Source organism: Salvelinus fontinalis, chromosome 4 (assembly GCF_029448725.1).
Source record: "Salvelinus fontinalis isolate EN_2023a chromosome 4, ASM2944872v1, whole genome shotgun sequence".
Lineage (NCBI taxonomy): Eukaryota > Metazoa > Chordata > Actinopteri > Salmoniformes > Salmonidae > Salvelinus > Salvelinus fontinalis.
Window position 1 is genome coordinate 22,336,763 of NC_074668.1, and position 22,931 is coordinate 22,359,693.

A 22,931-nucleotide genomic window follows, 5' to 3' on the forward strand; every position below is an offset into this window, starting at 1 on the left:
TGCACTTTCATTAATCAAATCAAATCAAATTGTATTTGTCACATGCGCTGAACACAATAGGTGTAGACTTTACTGTGAAATGCTTACTTACTAGGCCTTTCCCAGCAATGCAGAGTTAAAAAGTAAGAAACATTTGCCACAAATAAAAAAGGTTACACAATAGTTACAGAATAAAAGAAGAGTAAAGAGACTATTTACAAGGAGGATCGGTACCGATGTAATTGAGGTAATATGTACATGTAGGTTGGGCTAAAAGTAACTAGGCAATCAGGATAGATAATAAACAGAGGAGCAGCAGCATATATGAAGAGTGTGAAAGAGTGAAAGTGTGTGTGTGTTGGGTGTCAGTGTAGTATGTGTGAGTGTGTGGGTAGAGTCCAGTGAGTGTGCATAGAGCCAGTGCAAGAGAGTTAGTGCAAATAAAAAGGGGATCAATGCAAATAGTCGTGACCAGCCTTTCAATGCATTTCATGGCTACAAATATGAGTGCATGGGGCGATAGTCATTTAGACAGGTTACCTTGGCATTCTTGGGCTCAGGAACATGCTTGAAACGTTACAGACTGGATCAGGGATAGGTTCAAAAAGTCAGTGAAGACACTTGCCAGTTGTTCAGTGCATGCTCTTGAGTATGCATCCTTGTAATCCATCTGGCCCTGCGGCCTTATGAATGTTAACCTGTTTAAAGGTCTTACTCACATCGGGTACATATTGGGTACATATTGTTACACCAGAGAGCTTGCATGGTCAAACGTCAAATAGGGGTTGCTTATATTCCACACCTCTCTGGTTCAGAGGGGTTGGGTTAAATGCGGAAGACACATTTCAGTTGAAGACATTCAATTGTACAACTGGCTAGGTATCCCCCCTTTCCCTTTCCCTATATTTGTCTTGTGTCACACATGTACATGTGTATAACCTGTACAAGTGTGTTGGGGGGAAATGGAAATTCGTTTTTTGCATATACCACTCGCCCTGGGACTGGGGTCACGGCCAGAGATCAGCCATTATTGATGGCGACCCTGGAGCAATAAGGGTTACGTGCCTTGCTTACGGGCAGATTGACAGATTTCACCTAGTCGGCTCGGGATTCAAACTAGCAACCTTTTGGTAACTGGCCCAACACTCTGACCACCTGTCGGATAGTGTCACTTATTTCCCGAAAACTGAGTCCTATGAATACAAGGGGTCAGTCAGTGTAATGACCCTATGCTTGAAGGAAATTACAGGGTTATGAAATGCATTGTTTCATTGATGTACTTAATCCTATTCACCCCCATTGGGACATAAAGCCACATGGCTGTAAAAAAAAAACTACAATATAATAATCACTATGACAAGGTGCAACCTCTTGTTGTGTCGATCTGGTTGACTCTATGAAACTTAAGCGGCTCACTATCTAGGAAGCAATGAATAGCTCGATCAGTGTCTATTTCTGCTGTAGTGAAATTTGACAATCTGTCAAATGTCATCTTCTGTAGGAATAATACATTTTTCAGCAGCCATCCCATTACATTTCCACACTATGGTTACATGGTGTCCCCATTTATGTAGGAATTTAAACAGTTTATTCCCATCACATTTTGAGACTATTAGGTCACTTGAGAGAAGAACTGTAGTGTTGTAGTGTATCATATTCACTACTAAGTAAATCAGTTGTGCGGGCTGTCAATATTGGCACATTGGGAAAAAGTACATTGTATTCACACACACCAATAGATCAATGAAACATCTCTGGAAGAACCATTTTCATACGAATGTTGATGATAAAGGATTTATAAAGAATGATGTAAGAGGTATAAAACACTTTCTCATACATTCATTAGGCCTATTAATGAATTAACAGATTAGGCCACTGATTGTGAAAAGGGGAGGGGGGCTATTGTAGCCTACCAATAGTAATTACTGCAATGGTCCACAATAAGCATAAACTTGTTTCATGTCAAAATTGTGGATGACTGACTCCAACATACTTCCCAACGAACAGCCAATAGGAAACCTCAATGAGTGAACCTCCTCTCGAGACTAAATACAAACACATGGCCTGACTGTTGAAATTATTGGGAGTGCATTATGTCTGTGTCTTTGCATTTCATTTTGAAATATAACATAAGAATTTAGGTGTTTGAGTAGAGAAGGTAAGTGCGTGCTTTTCTGATATTACTTGATATTATATGTGATGTACACACCTTTAAGTTATGTGATTCACCCAATATAAACGTTTGGTATAAAATGTCTTCAAAGCTCTATGCAGAGTCAAGCGTTCGATAACTATGATTTGTTTATGTATATTATGATGCGACATGATTGTGTAACCTAAAGTGAGCATCACTGTTCTTCTCTCTATCTTTCTCGCTGTCTTTCTCTTTCGCTCCCACTCTCCTCCTCCTCGAACACCGGGGGCGTGGAAGTTCGAACTTGATTCTGAACGTTTAAACACTCGACTTTATTGTACAGATTATATTTTCAAGCAGTTGAAAGGCTAAGGGTACAAGATGGTAAGATAAAATATATATTTACTCGAAAATTGTCTTATTCAATGTCTTATTTCAGTTTCACATTACAAGATTTTGAGCTATTGAAAGAATGGTCTTTAACGTTAATGCTTATATGTAATGTTTTGTATCTATCTATTTAGACTTCCTACATGGACAGAGGTGAAAAGGTTAGTCCTTTAATTACTAATATTTTTGAATTGCCCATAGACATTTAAATGAACACATAATTATTATTAGGACTTTCAACAAGTTCAAAGTATGATTCAGTAGTTGAGAAACTTAAAAATGTATTTAAAATGTGCAAATAGCCTACCAATATGTTTAAATGTGCAATAATATTTCTCTTACATCTAAGAATGTCTAATTGCTATGTCATAAATTAATGAATGGGCTGATGCGAAGTGTACCCCCCCCCCCCCCCCCCCCCCCCCTTACATACCGGTATTCAATTGTTCTGGATTTGTTCATAGCACGACCACGGCAAGTTCGTCTGTTTCGACCACATCACATTCTGGGTTGGAAATGCCAAACAGGTATGAGAATCATGTGCCATTGTGGTTGCTTTTCACATTTTTTTGCATGTGGTAAATATTTTCCTGAACTTTCTCCAAGTTAAAGGAGTATTCACTGAGGGGTGGCTATTGGCTCTCTTAAGGGGTGGGGGAAATAGGCATGAAACCTCAGAGTAGACCCCACCATTCTCCCTGCTCTTAATTTGATCCAGAAACTGTAGGTTTTCCACACCATCACCAGGAGGTGGCGCTCCCACCACAGTCCTTTACAGTTCACAACACACTATTATTACGTTTTTTTGCCTGATAGTAAATGTACAAATATTGTATTGCTTGGGGATTGATTGTGAGTGGCAATAGTGTTTTTTCTTCTGTTTCAACAGGCAGCATCTTACTATTGTAACAAGCTTGGATTTGAACCGTTGGCCTATCGGGGTTTGGAGACAGGCTGCCGTGATGTGGTGTCCCATGTGGTCAAACAAGACAAGGTGAGCAGAGTTGTGGCATTCTGAATTCATTATGGCACATGTTTATAATAGTGAGGTAACTTGATACAAGTGATGGAGGTCCTTGGTTGTCCACCATGAAACTTTTTGGCTTTTTTTCTTTCACAGATTATTTATGTATTCGCATCCGCCCTCAATCCTGGAAACAAAGGTACAGTATGACACAAAAATGTCATCCTTCATGTGGTCAGATATGATGAGATTGGTTGTCACTGACTACTTCACTCACTCCGATTTGAGTATACTTTTGTCCATCTCCTTTATTCAGAAATGGGGGAGCATTTGGTCAAACATGGGGATGGAGCCAAGGACATTGCATTCACTGTGGAGAACTGTGATTACCTTGTGCAGGTACCATAGCAGGCTTACCGTTTAAACCAATATCGCTGCTCTTTCTGGAATGAGGAGAATGCCTCTTTCCTAATGAGATGGGTTAAAGATATTCTGTTGGATTGCAATCGTTTTCTTTGATTTATTGAAAAGATGATTATTTTTTAATCTTCCTGGATCTTCATCACATGCATATGTTTATCTGTCTATTGTACTCTTCAGAAAGCCAGAGAGCGTGGTGCCATCATAGTGAAAGAGCCGTATGTACTGGAGGACAAATATGGCAGGGTAAAACTAGCTGTTCTCCAGACGGTAAGTCTATCAATATCTGGTGAAACTGAGTGCCGAAAAGTAAATTTACAGTTTGCTCAAGATTTGGGATTTTCTCTTATATCTCTATAGTATGGGGACACCACACACACATTTGTGGAGAGGACTGCCTACAATGGGCTGTTCCTCCCAGGGTTCCATACTCCTCTCCACCGGGACCCCTTGTTGGCCAAGCTGTGAGTATGAACTATTTTATCTGGTGTTAGAGATGAGAGTGCTCTTTACAGACCATTGTAAACAAGACATAATTTGAGTGACTGTTTCAGTTAAACAGTTGACATCACTGTGAGGCCTTATCTAACGTTACAGACCCAGTGGATTACTGAACTTCATTGACCATGTTGTGGGGAACCAGCCGGATGATGAGATGGTGCCTGTAGTGGATTGGTAAGGCATTGTGGTAAGGGCACAGGGATGTATTAACACACACACTGGCCTGTACATTTTATTCCAGACAAAAACATCCATGAACATCAGAGTTCTTCTACCACACACTGAATGCAGTATAAAAAACAGCAATGGGTGGATGGGGGAGGTGTCAGTATTATGTAACCCAGGCTGTTTGGCATAGGCCAGATGCTACTATGACTTAACAGTTTTTGAGCTGGGTCCCTGGGGTTCCCCACATCTGGAGTCAGTTAGAGCTCCACCATGCAGCTCTGAGATAAAAAACAGGGATGGGTTTGATCTCTGAAGGGAAGGGCCAGGGAAGAGGGCTGTAGGATAGATATATTGTGGTGTCTCATCTGTCCATCCAACACACAGGGGTTCCTGAGGAGTAGGTTTTGTTTCCATAGGTACCAGAAAAACCTGCTCTTCCACCGGTTCTGGTCAGTAGACGACAAGCAGCTGCAGACAGACTTCAGTGCACTGCGCTCCATTGTTGTGGCCAATTATGAAGAGACAGTGAAGATGCCCATTAATGAGCCAGCCATGGGTAAACGCAAGTCCCAGATCCAGGCAAGTCATCGACATGTTATTCAATATATAATATATTAACTATGTAAAGAGGTGTTTACCAACGTAACAAAGACATGCCATTGTCATCCATACACGTATTCAGTACCGTACCTTTCAAAAACTCAGCATTACAAAAAAAGTAATGAGTAGAACTTGTACCTCGCTAAACTCACTGGACTTAGCAGGAGTATGTGGAGTACTATGGTGGCCCAGGTGTCCAGCACATCGCCATGAACACATCAGACATCATCACCGCAGTAAGTCTTTTCACACATAAAGGCTAAGCTCAACCTGGTTACTTTTACATACACATTAATAGAAGATTGAAAGATTGGTGTGGTTAGTATATTCTCTTTGTTGTAGATCCGTAACCTGAAGGAACGTGGCATGGAGTTCATGTGTGTGCCTGACACCTACTACCAGCTGCTAAGAAAGAATCTCCAACAATCGCAAGTCAGGGTCACTGAGGACCTGGACATTCTGGAGGTCAGAGACACAATTTTCTCTGATGTTTTAATAAATGTTTCAATGATTTATTATATTTCAATTATCAAAATACCTGATAGTTATTTGCATTATAATGATAAATCAGTTCATTTGAACTTCTATGGTAGGTTCTTAGCTACGCAGCCTGACAAGCACTCTTATGTCCTATTGCTCTGACAGGAGCTGAAGATCTTAGTGGATTTTGATGACAATGGCTACCTGCTCCAGATCTTCACCAAGCCTGTTCAGGACCGTCCCACGGTGTTCCTGGAGGTCATTCAGAGACACAACCATCAGGTGAGAGGAGCATGAGATTTCAGAGAGCCTTACCAATGAAACAATATATAACCAGTTTGATTTTAGGACTTTGTTAGTGTATTGAAAACCATTTACAGTATGTAATGTTGATAAAGATTGATGTCCAGATCTACATTTAAACTATGTGAAAACATGTCTTTGTACTCTTCCTAGGGCTTTGGTGCAGGCAACTTCAAGGCTCTTTTCGAGGCCATCGAGGCAGACCAGAACGCTAGAGGGAACTTGACTATCCTGACCCCTAATGGCGTGTCTAACCAAATTTGAAGTATTTCTCTGATTTACACGATTGATATAATGTCCATCATCTCTGAAGCTTACATTTAATTCAGAAATATTGAAAATAATTTGTTCAACAATTTATATCTGAGGTGAACCAGAATCTAGTTGAATGACTTTGATGGATAAATTGCTGCTCTATGCACACACTATTCAAATTTAAATTATGATTGACATGCCTTCTGGAATCAAACGTAGGAATGATTGTTAACTATTCAAATAATATAGTGATGCTAAAATAACATAAAAAATATTTTTCACTTGATGCCAATTTTAAATACAGTGATTTCAGAAAGTATTCATACCCCTTGACTTATTCCACATTTTGTTGTGTTACAACCTGAATTCAAAATATTTATTTTTTACATTTGTCACCCGTCTACACACAATACCATATAATGACAAAGTGAAAACATGTTTTTAGACATTTTTGAAAATGTATTAAAAATGAAACAGAAATATCAAATTTACATAAGAATGTTAGAATCACATTTGGCAGCGATTACAGCTGTGAGTATTTTTGGGTCTCTAAGAGCTTTGCACAACTGGATTGTACAATATTTGCATATTATTATTTTTTTAATTCTTCAACCTCTATCAAGTTGGTTGTTGATCACTGCTAGACAGCCATTTTCAAGTCTTGCCATAGATTTTCAAGTAAATTTTAAGTCAAAACTGTAACTAAGTCACTCAATGTTCAATGTTGTCTAGGTAAGCAACTCCAGTGTATATTTGGCATTGTTTTTTAGGTTATTGTCCTGCTGAAAGGTGAATTTGTCTCCCAGTGTCTGTTGGAAAGCAGACTGAACCAGATTTTCCTCTAGGATTTTGCCTATGCTTAGCTCTATTACGTTCCCTTTTATCTTAAAAAACTCCCTAGTCCTTGCTGATGACAAGCATACTCATAACATGATGCATCCACCACCATGCTTGAAAATGTGAAGAGTGGTACTCAGTGATGTGTTGGATTTGCCCCAAACATAACGCTTTGTATTCAGGACATAAAGTACATTTCTTTGCTACATTTTTTACAGTTTTACTTTAGTGCTTCATTGCAAACATGATGCATGTTTTGGAATATTTATATTTTGTGCAGGCTTCCTTCTTTTCACTCTGTCATTTAGGTTAGTATTGTGGAGTAACTACAATGTTGTTGATCCATCCTCAGTCCTATCACAGCCATTAAACTCTGTAACTGTTTTAAAGTCACCATTGGCCTCATGGTTAGGTAAGACGCCTGTATCTTTGTAGTGACTGGGTGTATTGATACACCATCCAAAGTGTAATTAATAACTTCACCATGCTCAAAGGGATATTCAATGTCTGCTTTTTTTGTTTTGTTTTTACCCATCTACCAAAAGTTGCCCTTCTTTGCGACACATTGGGGAAAAAACCTGGTCTTTGTGGTTGAATCTGTGTTTGAAATTCACTGCTCGACTGAGGAACCTTACAGATAATAGTATGTGAGAGATGACGTAGTCATTTAAAAGTCATGTTAAACACTATTATTGCACAAAGACTGAGGCCATGCAACTTACTATGTGACTTCTTAAGCAAATTTCTACTCCTGAACATATTTAGGCTTGCCATAACAAATGGGTTGAATACTTATTGACTCAAAACATTTCAGCTTTACATTTTTAATACATTTGTAAACATTTCAAAAAACATAATTCCACTTTGACATTATGGGGCATTGTGTGTGGCCAGTGACACAAAATCTCAATGTAATAAATTCAGGCTGTAACGCAACAAAATGTGGAAAAAGTCAAGGAGTGTGACAACTTTCCAAAGGCTGTGTATTTGTTTTTGGCTTTGATAGTCACAAAAACACATTTTTGTGACTATCAAAGTATGATGATGTTGATGTACAATCCAAAGCAACAGCAAAAGAGCAGACAACGTCATTAGATTTGAGCCAGCTATGTTATCAAATCTGGTATTAACAAGCAATTTTTAAGTATGACATTAACTCTGTTGTCTTAGCTTCACATTGTCTTATTTGCCTTCTGAAAAAAAAATCATATTTAAGTGGAAGGAAGTAATAAACCACAACATATGACTCAATAAGATGCACAATGACAACATGTCAGTTTATTGTATCCTTTCCATGAACTAAAAGTCATTTTTACACTTGTTCATTTTGATTCCCCCAATTGCTTTCGTTTACTTTGGATACTTTCAGCATACATTTTTAAGTGTGTGTAATAAAAAATGCAACTGCATTGTGACTCCTTCCTCATTCACAGTGTTTGTGTGTGCGAGAGAGAACTTGTGAAAAAGACATAATGAACCAAATCATTTATAAATATAGTGATTACTCTGCCTAAAACAACCAACCCGAGAGAACAATTACCAAAATAACTTAATAAAATGCTTGACACAAGCTGAATACATCTTCATTAGCTCTCATGAATGAAAACATTTAACTCATCATGTACACATTTGCACAAGAAGGCAATATCATACCCCATCCTGTATAGTATTTTTAAGGGAGAGGAGAACAGCGCCCATCCCTGGTGCAGGGGGTGTGTGTTTTTTCCACAAACTGTTTTAACAAATAACTTTTTTTTAAAGGAACTTCAATTGTCTGCAGAAGAGTTGCTGTACATTTTTGATTCTTCAGCTTGCTCCACTCTTCATGAACCTTGGTTGGAAAGGGAGTTATTATTTTTCCTTTGTCAGGAACTGTACGGCAGCAGAACAGTCAGGAGTTTGAGAGGAGGGCTGGAGACAAGGGTTCAGAGTTCAGTTGAGGGAGCCCTGGCAGTTCTCTGCTCCACACAGACAGGGAATCTTCTCATCCTCGATGGGGAACTTGTAATCATACGTGATCTCCTCATTGACACTGATGGACTGCCGGGAGTAGATCACTATCTTCTTCTGGGATTTCACTGTGATTATCTTTGCATAGCAATTAGGCTGAAGAGAGAAAATATATTACTAAGTCATCAGTGTGATTAGAGTTGCAAAGCTACCGGTAATTTACCAAAGTTAAAGTAATATTCAATCATTTTGGTGATTAACAGAAAATATATGGCAATCTATTATAACTTTGGTAATTTATACTTGAATAACTTTTGGAAAATGTATTAATGTATAGTATTCATTTTTTATATCTATGTCCATATTGTCCATGAATTTGTAGTGGATATAACATATGGCTAAAGAGAAAATATCCTAATGAATGAAAAAGGCATCTAATCAACAATGGCATTATTTTCAATGAACTCTGAAACTCTTCCAACTATTGACTTTTTTCACAACTGCCACCAGTTTGACGCCAAAACATTTACAACAAACACATCTTGACATAGTAAAGTACATAAGTCTGTAAAAAATATAAAGGATATTTCATGCTGAAAACTTTATATTAAACATCAATGGTATTAACTAAGTTGATGGTAAATATTTAGGATAATGTTTTACAGCATTCATCTTATTTAAATATTTAATCAATTATTTAATTAATTGAACACACAGAGAACCAGAGATAATTCAAATGCACTGAAAAGATTTGTCATGGGTCCTCAGATCCTCAAAAGGTTCTACAGCTGCACCATCGAGGGCACCCTGACTGGTTGATTCACTGCCTGGTATGGCAACTGCTCGGCCTCTGACCGCAAGGCACTTCCTGCCATCTAAGTCCTCAATACCAGGCGGTGTCAGAGGAAGGCTCAAAAATGGTCAAAGACTCCAGCCACCCTAGTCATAGACTGTTCTTTCTGCTACCGCACGGCAAGCGGTACCCGGAGCGTCAAGTCTAGGTCCAAGAGGCTTCTAAACAGCTTCTACCCCCAAGCCATAAGACTCCTGGACATCTAATCAAATGGCTACCCAGACTATTTGCATTGCCCCGAACCCCCTCGTTACACCGCTGCGACTCTCTGTTGTTGTCATCTATGCATAGTCACTTCAATAACTCTACCTACATGTACATATTACCTCAACTAACCGGTGCCCCCACACATTGACTCTGTACCGGTACCCGCCTGTATATAGTCTCGCTATTGTTGTTTCACTGCTGCTCTTTAATTACTTGTTACTTTTATTTCTTATTCTTATCCGTATTTTTGGAAACTGCATTGTTGGTTGGGGGCTCGTAAGTAAGCATTTCACTGTAAGGTCTACATCTGTTGTATTCGACGCATATGACTAATAAAATTTGATTTGAATTAGACACCTGTAACAATCTGAAGTACCCAAAAAGGGCCACTAGGTGTCTTGTGCTAGATTGAAAGATGCCAAAAAAGATCTGGTATTTTACTGGTAAACTTTGAACGTTTCCAGTAATATACCCACCATTTGCAACCCCTATGTGTGATAGTCTGACCATTGTATCTGTTTCCAAAATGTTTAATAAATTATCTGTACTATAAATCAAACCATTTACAACACATAATAGTTCTGAAATGCAAAACATTTCCATAGACCATAAACCACTCACATTGCAGCTGTGGTTGATAAATCTGGCCAAGTTCCCATATTTAGTGGCGTCGATGATGGTATCCTGATCGACCCGGAACAGGTAGCTGCTCCCAATCCCCTCATCTTCATAGCGCTTCTCCCGCATATCTGCAACCACCTAATGAGAGGGGTGGCGTGCCCATTCACACAAGTCACTCAGTTAAGAATTAGCTCTAGATGAAATGTACATGTAAATGAATATGTATCAAAATGTTACACCAGTCAGCTGTGCCCCTTCATGTCCCTTATTGTCCTACCTATTTACTGTGTACTTTGGCCCAGTCTGTGTCTCACCTGTCTGATGCACTGGCCCACATACTCAATCACCATCTCATCTGCTGCTATGGGCTCCAGGGCAAACAAGCCCCAGTCATGGATGTGACTGCGGCAGAAACGAATCCTCTTCTTGCGGAACTGAAACACAGGAATATCATCTGTGACTAAAGCCTCATGTTGTCTGCAGAGAGATACACTGAACTGTACTGTCTGTCTGGGCACAGATGAGTGGTTGACTGACCTTCAGCTGGTTAAACCTGAGCAGGTCACTGTCACAGCTGAAGGAGGAGAGCAGACGGCGTTGTTCAGACCTGAACTCAGACCCAGACCGCAGGGAAGGGTGCGGCTGGGCTGAAAGACTCACCCCCTGCAGAAATTAAATATTGTCCATTATCAAAGCTGTCAATTATCAGGTATGGCATACATTAACATGGGGGAAGAGCTGTTCCTCTCTGAATACCTGGGTGTCTGCAGAGGGCTGGTCTGTAGTCAAACACGTGCTTTTGAGGTATTTTATTTTGTCATTCTTGCTGATTTTGTAAAAGCCCTCGCTGCGGGCAGATCCTGTCACATGGTCCCACATCCAATCATTGAGCTCCTTCCTCTTCTCCGTCAAGACTCTGGTGAGTGCAAAGGGGTCAAGGGAACTAGACAATAATTCACTGATGTGTAGAGGAATATGTATGCAATTCTTTTTTTCTTTTTTTTTTTCTTTTTTCTTTATACATTTTTATCCCCTTTTCTCCCCAATTTTCGTGGTCTCCAATCGCTAGTAATTACTATCTTGTCTCATAGCTACAACTCCCGTACGGGCTCGGGAGAGACGAAGGTCGAAAGTCATGCGTCCTCCGAAGCACAACCCAACCAAGCCGCACTGCTTCTTTAACACAGCGCGCCTCCAACCCGGAAGCCAGCCGCACCAATGTATCGGAGGAAACACCGTGCACCTGGCCCCCTTGGTTAGCACGCACTGCGCCCAGCCCGCCACAGGAGTCGCTGGAGCGCGATGAGACAAGGAAATCCCTACCGGCCAAACCCTCCCTTACCCGGACGACGCTAGCCCAATTGTGCGTAGCCCCACGGACCTCCCGGTCACGGCCGGCTGCGACAGAGCCTAGGGGCGAACCCAGAGACTCTGGTGGCGCAGTTAGCACTGCGATGCAGTGCTCTAGACCACTGCGCCACCCGGGAGGCCCTTATGTATGCAATTCTTAATTAATTTCAAAGTGCTCAATGTGCAACAGTTAGTATATAAGAAATTCATTCTAAAACATACACAATAACAGTTGAGATCCCATTAATGTATCAGTGTCCAGTGACAGTATGGTAATAACAGCTCTGTAGTAAAGGATATGAGGGTGGGGGACCCAGAGAGTGTCACTGAGCCAGCTGAAGCCATTGTCCTGCTGTAGCAGCCTGTCATAGGTGACCTGCAGCAGCTTGGAATCCTCCTCATCCAGGCCCTCCTTCCAGACACTGTGGAGGACAGTCATCTCCTCACTTCGTGACCGACGACAGGGACTGGCCGAGAAGACAGAGGGCATGGCTCTCTGCACTGACCTCATCCTTTGCCATCGCCTCATCCTCCGCCTCATCCTCTGCCTCATCTTCCGCATCATTCTTGGTTGTACCCTCCTCCAGGAGCACTTCTCCATCTCTCTCTGGTTCTCCACATCCGCCAGCCCTGACCAGTTCTCCAGGCCCTGCAGGGGTATCTTCCTCTGGGACCCAGGATTAGGATTAAGCCACACACACCCATGGCCAGGAGTCTCTGCTGATGACTCAGACAGGCTGCTAGGAGAAGAAGCTAGAACAGGTGAGTCTGTAAGCATTTCATCACAGGATAAAGGAGCACCATTAGTCCTCTGTGAAGAGGCCAACATAACGGTGGTATTCCTGTGTGTTATCTTGGTTGGGATGAAGTCCCTCCCAGGGGTTCGTGGGGTCCTGATGTAGAGGCCGGTGGACAGGGAGGGGAGGGGGAAAGGGCTACAGGGAGTGGGACTAAACCCCTCTCTGCCCGGTGTCACTGGCACCCTCCAGGGGGTAAGGGGATTCCATAGACCCCTCTCATCTCTGCCTGGTGTTTTGGGCATGTCCTCGTATGTTGGGTACGAGGCTAAGGCAGGGGGATGAGTGGGGCGGCTCTGGGACAAAGGCTCACTGTTTGTGGGGGAGAGGGAGAGGAGGTGGTCCATAGAGTCCTCCTCACTCTCAAGGAGGGCCTCTGCTCCCCGACCAGGAGTGTGTGGCAGTTCCACCTCCTCCACAGCAGGGGGGGTTGGTTTGCTCTTGAACAGCAGGTCTGAGTCGCTGTTTCCCAGAGAGCCAGTAGGGGTGAGAGGCCGGAGGTTCTCCACGTTATCTGGTGACTCAACGCTCCATTCAGGGCTATCTATCTCCACTGCAAAATCAGGCTCCACCACTGCTGGTAGAGGAAAACAAACACTCTGTTTTGTTGAATCTAATCCCTGTAATTGCTGTCAGGCTTAAAATGCATACATAAGAGTTGTTTGAATGTTATTGATGAACACTTTTATTATTATTTACCAATACATGCATGTCTTTAAAATCTACCTGTCAGTCCTATGGGTGAGGGGGCCTGGAGATCATGGTGGTGCTCACTGGACAGGAGCTCCATCCCTGGGTCAGATCGGCTTGTGCTGCTGGTGCGCCCAAAGACATCTCGAGTCAGACAGACTGAGTGCTTCTCCTCCCCAGGCTGATCCCTCGGGACCGGCTCTGACCCATCCAGTAGGTCCAGCTCAGTCCCTGGGGTAAGAGGGGCTGAGGGTGTGGCCGGGGGCTCCAGATCCATCTCCTCCTCATCTGATGACAACACCACACACTCTACCTCCCTGTTGACCTCATCAGCATCTCCATCTGTCTCCTCCTCTTCCTCTGTCTCCTGGTTAGAACTGGAGTCATAGTCTGAGAAGTCTTCACTTTCCTCAAAGGAGGAGTCAGACTCTGAGAGGTATTCACTGTCTTCTGAGGAGTAAGACTCTACCTCTGAGAGGCTTACCCTGGCAACTTCTGGTAAATGAGAAAACCATAATGTGCATTTCAGTATGTGTAACAAATTTATTGAAGTAGATTTATTAAGCAACTATTAAAACCCCTTAAGACAAAAACTCAAAGCTTCTTAAACATTACCCTCATTTGGAGACTGTAATCCTCTTGTAACTTTAGAGAAGACCACATCTTCATCATTCTCTTCATCATCGTCCACTTCTTCCTCTTTTTGTTCACTGTCAGCATCTTCATCCCTCTGCTGAAAAAAAATAAAATGAACTGGTTAATGCAACTTAAACATATAATTTGATAAATACATTTGGCATTTCGGTACTGCTGTTGATTGACAGCTGGAAACCTCTGTGTACCTGGTGTTGGGGAACCTTGTCTGCTGCCACAGTATCCTCCTCTTTGTCTCTTGTTGGCTCCCCCTTTTTCTCTCTGCTCTCCTCTTCCCCCTCGCTGTCCAGCTCCAGTGGCCTTGCATGTCTTCGCCTCACAGCTGGAATACTTCCAGTTTTTGGGGACCTGTCCAATGTGTGATTCGTTATATTACTCTCCAGCTCTGAGGGGAAAGAGAAAGAAAGCGTGCTAAGCATTCACAATATTCTCATTGTAAAACCAATTGAAATCGTACTGTGGAGTAAATATGTTGCCTTGTCCGAATGCACAGCACTAACCAGCACTCTCATGCGCATCATTAACAGGTGTGTAGGGACACTTTCTTTTGGGGTCCTCTGAGGCAGTCGGATCGTCGGACTCTTTCTTCTTTACCTACACATGAACACAAGTCACGATCATCATGATAATCACCTCCACAGACACAGTCACGCTGTACCTTGTTTGAGCTCCTTCATGATACGTTTAGTAGTAGCAGCAGAAGCCTACCTTGAAGGAAGGCAGGTTGGTGGCACCACGTGGGCCAATGTTCTGTCTTAGGGAGTCTCTTGGTTTGGTCCTCACCTCCACTCTACCCTCTCTGGCACTCACAAGAGTTACAGCAATCTGAAAAATGACGAAATGAAGAAGCATTATAAACATTATAGCAACAAACCACAAGTATCAAAACAGATAATTTGCTGTGGTGTAGAAGAGTTCTGTATCTTCAACTATACTGAACTTCAACTAGGTAGTAGCTCACCTTAGCTTTCTGCTCCTGGCCATCCCACCACTCATCAAATGCCCTGAAGGCTACCCCCTCAACCATTTTACGGTTGATGTCTCTCTTCACGATGGACTTAAGCTCCTCCATAATGACTGCCAGCACCTTTTCCACTGTGGCCTTATGTAGGTTCTCCTGCGGAGGCAGGTAGCCTGGCGGGGGCACAGAGGGGTTGAAGGTGGGCATGAAGGGAGGCAGGGGCCAGGGTTGCCCAGTAAAAGACACTGGCACACTGCCACACCCAGGCAGACCATTCACCTTGTCCATATGCACCGTGTGCAGCGTATTCAAGGGATATGGGTAAACTGGATGTAGGATAGAGGGAGGGGCTGCCATAGTTGGAGGAGGCCCAAGGATAGTGAGAGGGGGAGGAATGTGTGGAGGAAGCAGATGGAATCCTGGAGGTGGGATTGGAATAGAAAGAGGTGCAGAAATGGGATGGATGGAAGGGGGGATTTGAGGGTGAGGGTTGGAGGGAGAGAATCGAATGGGGAGATTGGAGTGGGTGATTGGTGGGCGAGGATTGGAAAAGGAAACTGAAGAGTGAGGATTGTAGGGAGGGATTGGAGCAGGGTGATGGAGAGAGGAGATTGGAAGAGGCTGTCGCAAGGAGGGAATGAAGGAGTTGACTGTGATGCTCTTGGAACAATGGCTTTTGGGATTCGACATTGCAGATTGCCTCGCATTTGAGATGTCCTTGTCTTCCCCTGGCAAATGGAGACCCTGTGAAAGAAATGTCAAATTAATAGATTGTAACCCCTCTCCCCAATGTGCAATGCAAGAAATCTGTGCATAATTCTTTATCTATGATGTTGTTTGTTAAATCTCGTTAAAAATATCAATGTGTTCATACTCTCTATTTTCTCCAATACCTGAGAAAATGATAAGGAATGGAGTGCCCGTCCCATATACTTTTCACTAGAGGTTGACTGATCTGCATGGTCCATCTCTGTTCCTTTACTTCTCTCCCTTTGAGTGAGAGATAGCGTCCCAGGAGGCCAGGGGGGCTGTGAGGTCCATATTAGAGAAGGCATCCCTGGAAGGGACTCGTCTCCTTCCCACTCAGGGAGGGGAGTGGGACTGACATCCTCCAGACCATCCCTGGTGGTGGGGTGGGTACAGTTCACAGGACATCCACTACGGGCTGGGGTGTGGTCAGACTCAGGAGAGTACATCGAGACAGGGGAGAATGGCGAAACAGGGCTGTCCTGAGAGTGCACTTCAGCATCCAAACCCCTTTCACCATGTAGAGGGAGGCAGGAACTCTGAGTCTTGCTGAGAAGCATCTCAATGCGTGAGTCCAGGCTGTGGCTCTCTGCCTCTGGGACGGGGCTTCCAGGAGAGTTATTGGGAGGGGAAGGGGGCGGTTCTATAAGGCCCGCATCGTGTCCAGAAGGGGGAGACTGAGGTCTCTCCCTCAGAGGTACCACGTTCATACTTGTGGCACTGGCAGAGCTGCTGCTCAGAGGGAAAGCCTCAGAGGCAGGAGGTAGAGAGGGCACCCTCCAGGACTCCTGTTCAGGAAGGGAGAGGTGGAGGGGAGGCTCTGTGGCAGGGTTATCCTCAGTCGAGGGCAGGCGGTTCTGATACCAGAAGAAGGAAGATTTGTAGCTGCCGCCAGCAACCTGGGTTTGGGGCTGGAGAGGACGGTGAGGTTGGAGGTGTTTGAGGAGAGAGCTCAACTCTGAGCTCTGATGGTGGGATCTCATATAAGGTCTTCCTGGTTGACGATAGCAGACATCGCGCCTCAAGCGTCTGTGAGCACCATATGAGGAGTGTTCACCCTGAGTGACTTGGTGGACTGGGGTGGTGTGCTGGCTAGAGTAGCAAGAGTCCTGAGAGAGTGGGGTCCCAGACAGGCAGGGGGTATGAGGGGTGCCCTGAGAGAGGGGTGTCTGCCCAAAGCTGCCCGGTGTGTCCTGCCAGATACTGGAGTAGGCTGTGTCTAGGGAGAGAGGTGTAGCCACGCTGGTGGGACTGGAAATAGACCTTGTCAATGATGAACTCCCATCAGTCAGTTTCTGCAGAGGTTTGCTGTCCTGAAGATGAAGGAAACAAAACAGACTGGCTAAAATGAAGCAATGAAGCATCTCACATCGCCTCAGCCGAGTCTACTTACATCACCATAACCAAAAGTTGTTTTTGAGCTATTGCTCAAGCTATTGCTCACCTGAGGTAGAGTATCTCATGATAAGCTGTAGACCACACTATCTACCTAGAGAGTTTTCATCTGTATTGTTCGTAGCTGTTTACATACCACCACACACTAAGACAGCATTGAATGAGCTGTATTCCGCTATAAGCAAACAAGAAAACGCTCACCCAGAGGCGGCGCTCCTAGTAGCCGGGGACTTTAATGCTGGGAAACTTAAATCTGTTTTACCAAATTTTTTATCAGCATGTTAAATGTGCAACCAGAGGGAAAAAAACTTTGGACCACCTTTACTCCGCACACAAAGAGACATACAAAGCTCTTCCTCGCCCCCCATTTGGCAGATCTGACCATAATTCTATCCTCCTGATTCCTGCTTACAAGCAAAAATTAAAGCAGGAAGCACCAGTGACTAGATCAATAAAAAAGTGGTCAGATGAAGCAGATGCTAAGCTACAGGACTGTTTTGCTAGCACAGACTGGAGTATGTTCCGGGATTCCTCCGATGGCATTGAGGAGTACACCAGATCAGTCATTGGCTTCATCAATAAGTGCATCAATGACATCTTCCCCACAGTGACCGTACGTACATACCCCAACCAGAAGCCATGGATTACAGACAACATCCGCACTGAGCTAAAGGCTAGAGCTGCCGCTTTCAAGGAGCGGGACTCTAACCCGGAAGCTTATAAGAAATCCCTCTATGCCCTCCGACGAACCATCAGACAGGCAAAGTGTCAATACAGGACTAAGATCGAATCGTACTACACCGGCAATGGCGCTTGTCGGATGTGGCAGGGCTTGCAAACCCTTACAGACTACAAAGGGAAACACAGCTGAGAGCTGCCCAGTGACACGAGCCTACCAGATGAGCTAAACTACTTCTATGCTCGCTTCGAGGAAAATAACACTGAAACATGCATGAGAGCATCAGCTGTTCTGGAAGACTGTGTGATCACGCTCTCCGCAGCCAATGTGAGTAAGACCTTTAAACAGGTCAACATTCACAAGGCTGCAGGGCCAGATGGATTACCAGGTCATGTACTGCGAGCATGCGCTGACCAACTGGCAAGTGTCTTCACTGACATTTTCAACCTCTCCCTATCCGAGTCTGTAATACCAACATGTTTTAAGCAGACCACCATAGTGCTTGTGCCCAAGAGGTAACCTGCCTAAATGACTACCAACCCGTAGCACTCACATCTGTAGCCATGAAGTGCTTTGAAAGGCTGGTCATGGCTCACATCAACACCATTATACCAGAAACCCTAGACCCACCCCAATTTGCATACCGCCCCAAGAGATCCACAGATGATGCAATCTCTATTGCACTCCACACTGCCCTTTCCCACCTGGAAAAAAGGAACACCTATGTGAGAATGCTATTAATTTAATACAGCTCAGCGCTCAACACCATAGTGCCCTCACCATAGCTCATCAATAAGCTAAGGACCCTGGGACAAAACACCTCCCTCTGCAACTGGATCCTGGACTTCCTGATTAGCCGCCCCCAGGTGGTAAGGGTAGGTAACAACATATCTGCCACGCTGATCCTCAACACAAGGGCCCCTCAAGGGTGCGTGCTCAGTCCCCTCCTGTACTCCCTGTTCATTCATGACTGCACGGCCAGGCACGACTCCAACACCATCATTAAGTTTGCAGATGACACAACAGTGGTAGGCCTGATCACCGACACCGACGAGACAGCCTATAGGGAGGAGGTCAGAGACCTGGCCGTGTGGTGCCAGGGAAACAACCTCTCCCTCAACGTGATCAAGACAAAGGAGATGATTGTGGACTACAGGAAAAACAAGACTAAGCACAGCCCCATTCTCATCGATGGGGCTGCAGTGGAGCAGGTTGAGAGCTTCAAGTTCCTTGATGTCCACATCACACTAACAAACTAACATGGTCCAAGCACACCAACACCAAACCTATTCCCCCTCAGGAGACTGAAAAGATTTGGCATGGGTCCTCAGATCATGGGTCCTGTAGAACCCTCAAAAGGTTGTACCCTCAAAAGGTTCTACAGCTGCACCATCGAGAGCATCCTGACTGGTTGATGCACTGCCTGGTATGGCAACTGCTCGGCAGAGGGTAGTGCGAACGGCCCAGTACATCACTGGGGCCAAGCTTCCTGCCATCCAGGACCTCTATACCAGGCGGTGTCAGAGGAAGGCCCTAAAAATGGTCAAAGACTCCAGCCACCCTAGTCATAGACTGTTCTCTCTGCTACCGCATGGCAAGCGGTACCGGAGTGCCAAGTCTAGGTCCAAGAGGCTTCTAAACAGCTTCTACTCCCAAGCCATAAGACTCCTGAACATCTAATCAAATGGCTACCCAGACTATTTGCATTGCCCCCCTCTTTTACACCGCTCCTACTCTCTATTGTTATCATCTATGCATAGTCACTTTAATAACTCTAGCTACATGTACATATTACATCAACTAACCGGTGCCCCCGCACATTGACTCTGTACCGGTACCCCCCTGTATATAGTCTCGCTATTGTTATTTGACTGCTGCTCTTTAATTACTTGTTACCTTTATTTCTTATTCTTATCCGTATTTTTTAAAACTGCATTGTTGGTTAGGGGCTCGTAAGTAAGCATTTCACTGAATACCTGTTGTATTCGGCGCATGTGACTAATACAATTTGATTTGATTTTAATGAGCAGTAATTAACATAAGATTGAATTCTGTCTGTCGAAGGTCTATAAATGGAACACATTAGAACAGTAGAGCAGTAAAACTCTATTACCTGCAAGCTATCAGTTAGGCATTGGAGGGTGTGCTCATCGCTGTCCAGTGGCAATGTTGAAGGGGTGTAGAGTCCACTAACAAGAAGATGGAAGTACCGCATTCTGTTTTTACCTAAAAAAGGATTAGAGTCAGATGGATCACCACCCAAAAGAAAATTGAAAATCATAAATCATAATCTATTATCACATTTATTGACATTAGTTATGTATGTGTAATTAAGCCTATTTTCAATTATCAATCAATTATATTAACCTACCCTTTGGATCAAGTTCCACGTGGATAATGTTCCCCATGACAGAGGTGTCATGAAGGTGCTCCACAGTGTCCTTTGCAGCCTTGACTGTGGCGAAGATGACTTTAGCAATTCCTAAATGCTTCTTGTTTTTAGGATTATACAAGATTTCCACTTCCTCAATCTGTCCGTACTTTATGCACATGTCAGTCAAGAAACCCTCCCTTACGTTGTCATTTAACCTGGCAAATGTCACTTCCTTGGGTGGGCCGACATAGCATTCATCAATCTATAAACATTAATCAGATAACAGATTGTCATTTGGTAAACAATAATATTATGCATCTAAGATTGCATTTCACATGATGTCATCACAGAAAATGAGGTGTTACCTTAAATTTGGGGACCAGCAGGTCAGTGTCTCTGAATTTGGTCCAAAGACGACAGATTCTGGGATCCCTGACAGTATCCACAGGAAATGCCCCTAAGTCCTGAACCTGATATAGCATACATCAAGGAGGTAAATACACTCATGTGGGAACTGAAAAAAAAGTGTGTTGTCAAAAGAAAGTTTAGGTCAAGGGCTACAGTATCTGTAATAACATTTAACAAGTAGCCTAACACAACTAGATGTAAAAATCCTAAATTAAATTTACTCACTGGCATGTTGAAATGTTGCCCATCGTAACGATACACTTTATAAAACCCATTCTTCAACGCAGGGTCTACGATCAACTTGCAGCTCCTCCAGTGCTGAGGATGTTTTTCTCCGTGACTTCCCTGATGGCTGTTTTCCATTACATTCACCACACCTGAAAACGTAAACAGTAGGTCTATTGAACATACGGCATATGCAATAGCCTATATTACACGCCATGTTGAAAATATTTATATAACAGCATGTAAAACAAAAAACATTGTTCTATGCGACACGATAAAATGCACAAATGTGATGGTAGACTGACTACTCGTTAGAGACTTTATCATCTGGTCCAAGCCATTGAAACACGCCCTGACAGGTGATGGAGAGATGGCGATTCACCTGTAGCTACCAATACAATGTTATTGTAATTCGTGGTCTTTTACATTTTTTGCTAGTCTTGAGCACATTTTTATCGCGCTTTTCTTTTAATCGAGAATATGTTTCAATGTTTTTTATTTCTAATTTGCTCTTACCTGCACGGAAAGCTGCCTCCCACGGACCTACATTGTGCACCTGTTGTCATAGCACTTTTTTCTTTCCAGTTTACAGTATTTGGGACTGGGGACGGGAGCCTATTTATGAATCACTCCGCACATTCGATACTTTGAACTGAAGAAAATAATGTCAAGCTTCTGTCAATAAAATAGGCCTACATTAAAATATAAAATGTATACTATATATGTAAATTTATAGAAATATGGAGAGTGTAGGATCTAGACGACGAATTGTTGGAGAAAGTACCTAAATCTACAATCATTCATCAGGTGTCCCCCCCAAAAAGAAAGGAAAACAAACACCGTACAAGCTGTGTACAGGTCACCCACCTCAGTTACTGATCACTGTGTTTTATTAGATCATTTTTATCAAATATAAATTATCAATTATTATTGGATTCTACCTACGGTCTATGGATTCCACAAACAAGCAGAGTATTCGTACATAAATGATCTACAATCTGATTGATGTACATACTTTAGCATTTGATCCACTAGGTGGCATATACATTTAATCTGTTTTGAAAGGGTGGAACAGCGCCAATTGCAACAGACAGCTTTAAGCATTTCCATTTGTTCACTCTCCTGCTAAAGGTTGATTTTGTTCTGGAGATAATGAACAAGGGCTTTTCAGGTTCTTTTGATTATATCTCTTCTGGCTTTCATGTGTTCCTTGACAGGGTTGGGGAGTAACGGATTACATGTAATCTGTTACAAGTAAGGGATTACAAAAACCGATAACTGTAATCCGTTACGTTACCAGCAAAAATATTGTAATCAGATTACAGATATTTTTGAAAAACTAGATGATTACTTCGATGATTACTTATAAATTCAGAAAGGATGTTTGTGAAAAATAATCTTGGACACTTCTGTTTTCTCAATGACATTCAAATCAACATTGAAAAAAAGGCGCAATGTAAGTTTGTTCCACCTGAGCGAGTCTGAGCACAAGTCAGAGACCACTATGAAGACATTCAAATGTGTTTGATGGATCGCGGGAAAAGAGCAGGAATAGGCTTTTGTGGGCTACAGTCCAATCTATGTCTTCCAATGGTGCGACTGCTGTCGGCATCCAAATTTATCAAATTTTACTAAAAGTTTAGCTTGGGGGTATCAGGATGACAGCAGTAGTGTCTACTGTGATACGGATATCACGTATTATTGATATCTACATAGCGCATTGATGTGAACTGCTGCTCTCTCATTGAGCTATTTGCGCTTTACGGACTGTGGTTGTTGTGGATAGCTGTTCACAAATCTAAATGTGTATTTGAACCTACTACTGCTTATCAATCATTGTTTTTGAAACCAGTGGACAGCCAGTGAAAATGCATTCTTGCAACAGCCACGTAGTGCGGATCCCAGCCTATGGAATAAAAGTGGGGCTTTTATTGTTCAATCTAATTCATGCTTATAAAAAAAATCCTAGGCCTAATGGACAAACTCACA

The 22,931-nt window shown here is 43.0% G+C and overlaps 2 protein-coding genes across 2 annotated transcripts; one reads left to right on the plus strand and one right to left on the minus strand.

The window, feature by feature from the left end:
• The first annotated feature begins 2,006 nt into the window (after nt 1-2,006).
• LOC129853350 (4-hydroxyphenylpyruvate dioxygenase-like) lies at nt 2,007-8,446 on the plus strand. Its single transcript, XM_055919295.1, has 14 exons — nt 2,007-2,497; nt 2,638-2,664; nt 2,968-3,030; nt 3,393-3,497; nt 3,624-3,666; nt 3,784-3,866; nt 4,068-4,157; nt 4,248-4,351; nt 4,485-4,562; nt 4,973-5,135; nt 5,321-5,392; nt 5,499-5,621; nt 5,802-5,918; nt 6,093-8,446. Exons 1-14 carry the CDS (start codon nt 2,495-2,497, stop codon nt 6,201-6,203), a joined length of 1,182 nt encoding a protein of 393 aa, XP_055775270.1. The 5' UTR covers nt 2,007-2,494; the 3' UTR covers nt 6,204-8,446.
• On the minus strand, nt 8,425-21,080 carry LOC129853349 (histone-lysine N-methyltransferase SETD1B-A-like). The gene is made up of 17 exons (XM_055919294.1): nt 20,943-21,080; nt 20,675-20,779; nt 20,307-20,571; nt 20,049-20,161; nt 16,008-17,174; nt 15,115-15,858; nt 14,862-14,978; nt 14,654-14,747; nt 14,342-14,538; nt 14,115-14,229; nt 13,536-13,994; nt 12,313-13,383; nt 11,419-11,585; nt 11,200-11,325; nt 10,977-11,096; nt 10,663-10,800; nt 8,425-9,137 (listed from the first exon to the last, which is right to left on the minus strand). Exons 1-17 carry the CDS (start codon nt 21,078-21,080, stop codon nt 8,964-8,966), a joined length of 5,310 nt encoding a protein of 1,769 aa, XP_055775269.1. The 3' UTR covers nt 8,425-8,963.
• Between the last annotated feature and the right edge of the window lie 1,851 nt (nt 21,081-22,931).

Excerpts from the sequence above, each read along its gene's own strand:
- LOC129853349 (XM_055919294.1), bottom strand. The coding sequence starts at position 21,080 with ATGGAAAACAGCCATCAGGGAAGTCACGGAGAAAAACATCCTCAGCAC. Across the intron at positions 20,162-20,306 it reads CGTGGAACTTGATCCAAAGG|GTAAAAACAGAATGCGGTAC; the intron begins GTAGGTTAATAT and ends ATCCTTTTTTAG. Across the intron at positions 14,230-14,341 it reads ACAAGGTTCCCCAACACCAG|AGGGATGAAGATGCTGACAG; the intron begins GTACACAGAGGT and ends TTTTTTCAGCAG.
- LOC129853350 (XM_055919295.1), top strand. Across the intron at positions 3,498-3,623 it reads ATGTGGTCAAACAAGACAAG|ATTATTTATGTATTCGCATC; the intron begins GTGAGCAGAGTT and ends TTTCTTTCACAG. Across the intron at positions 3,667-3,783 it reads CCTCAATCCTGGAAACAAAG|AAATGGGGGAGCATTTGGTC; the intron begins GTACAGTATGAC and ends TCCTTTATTCAG.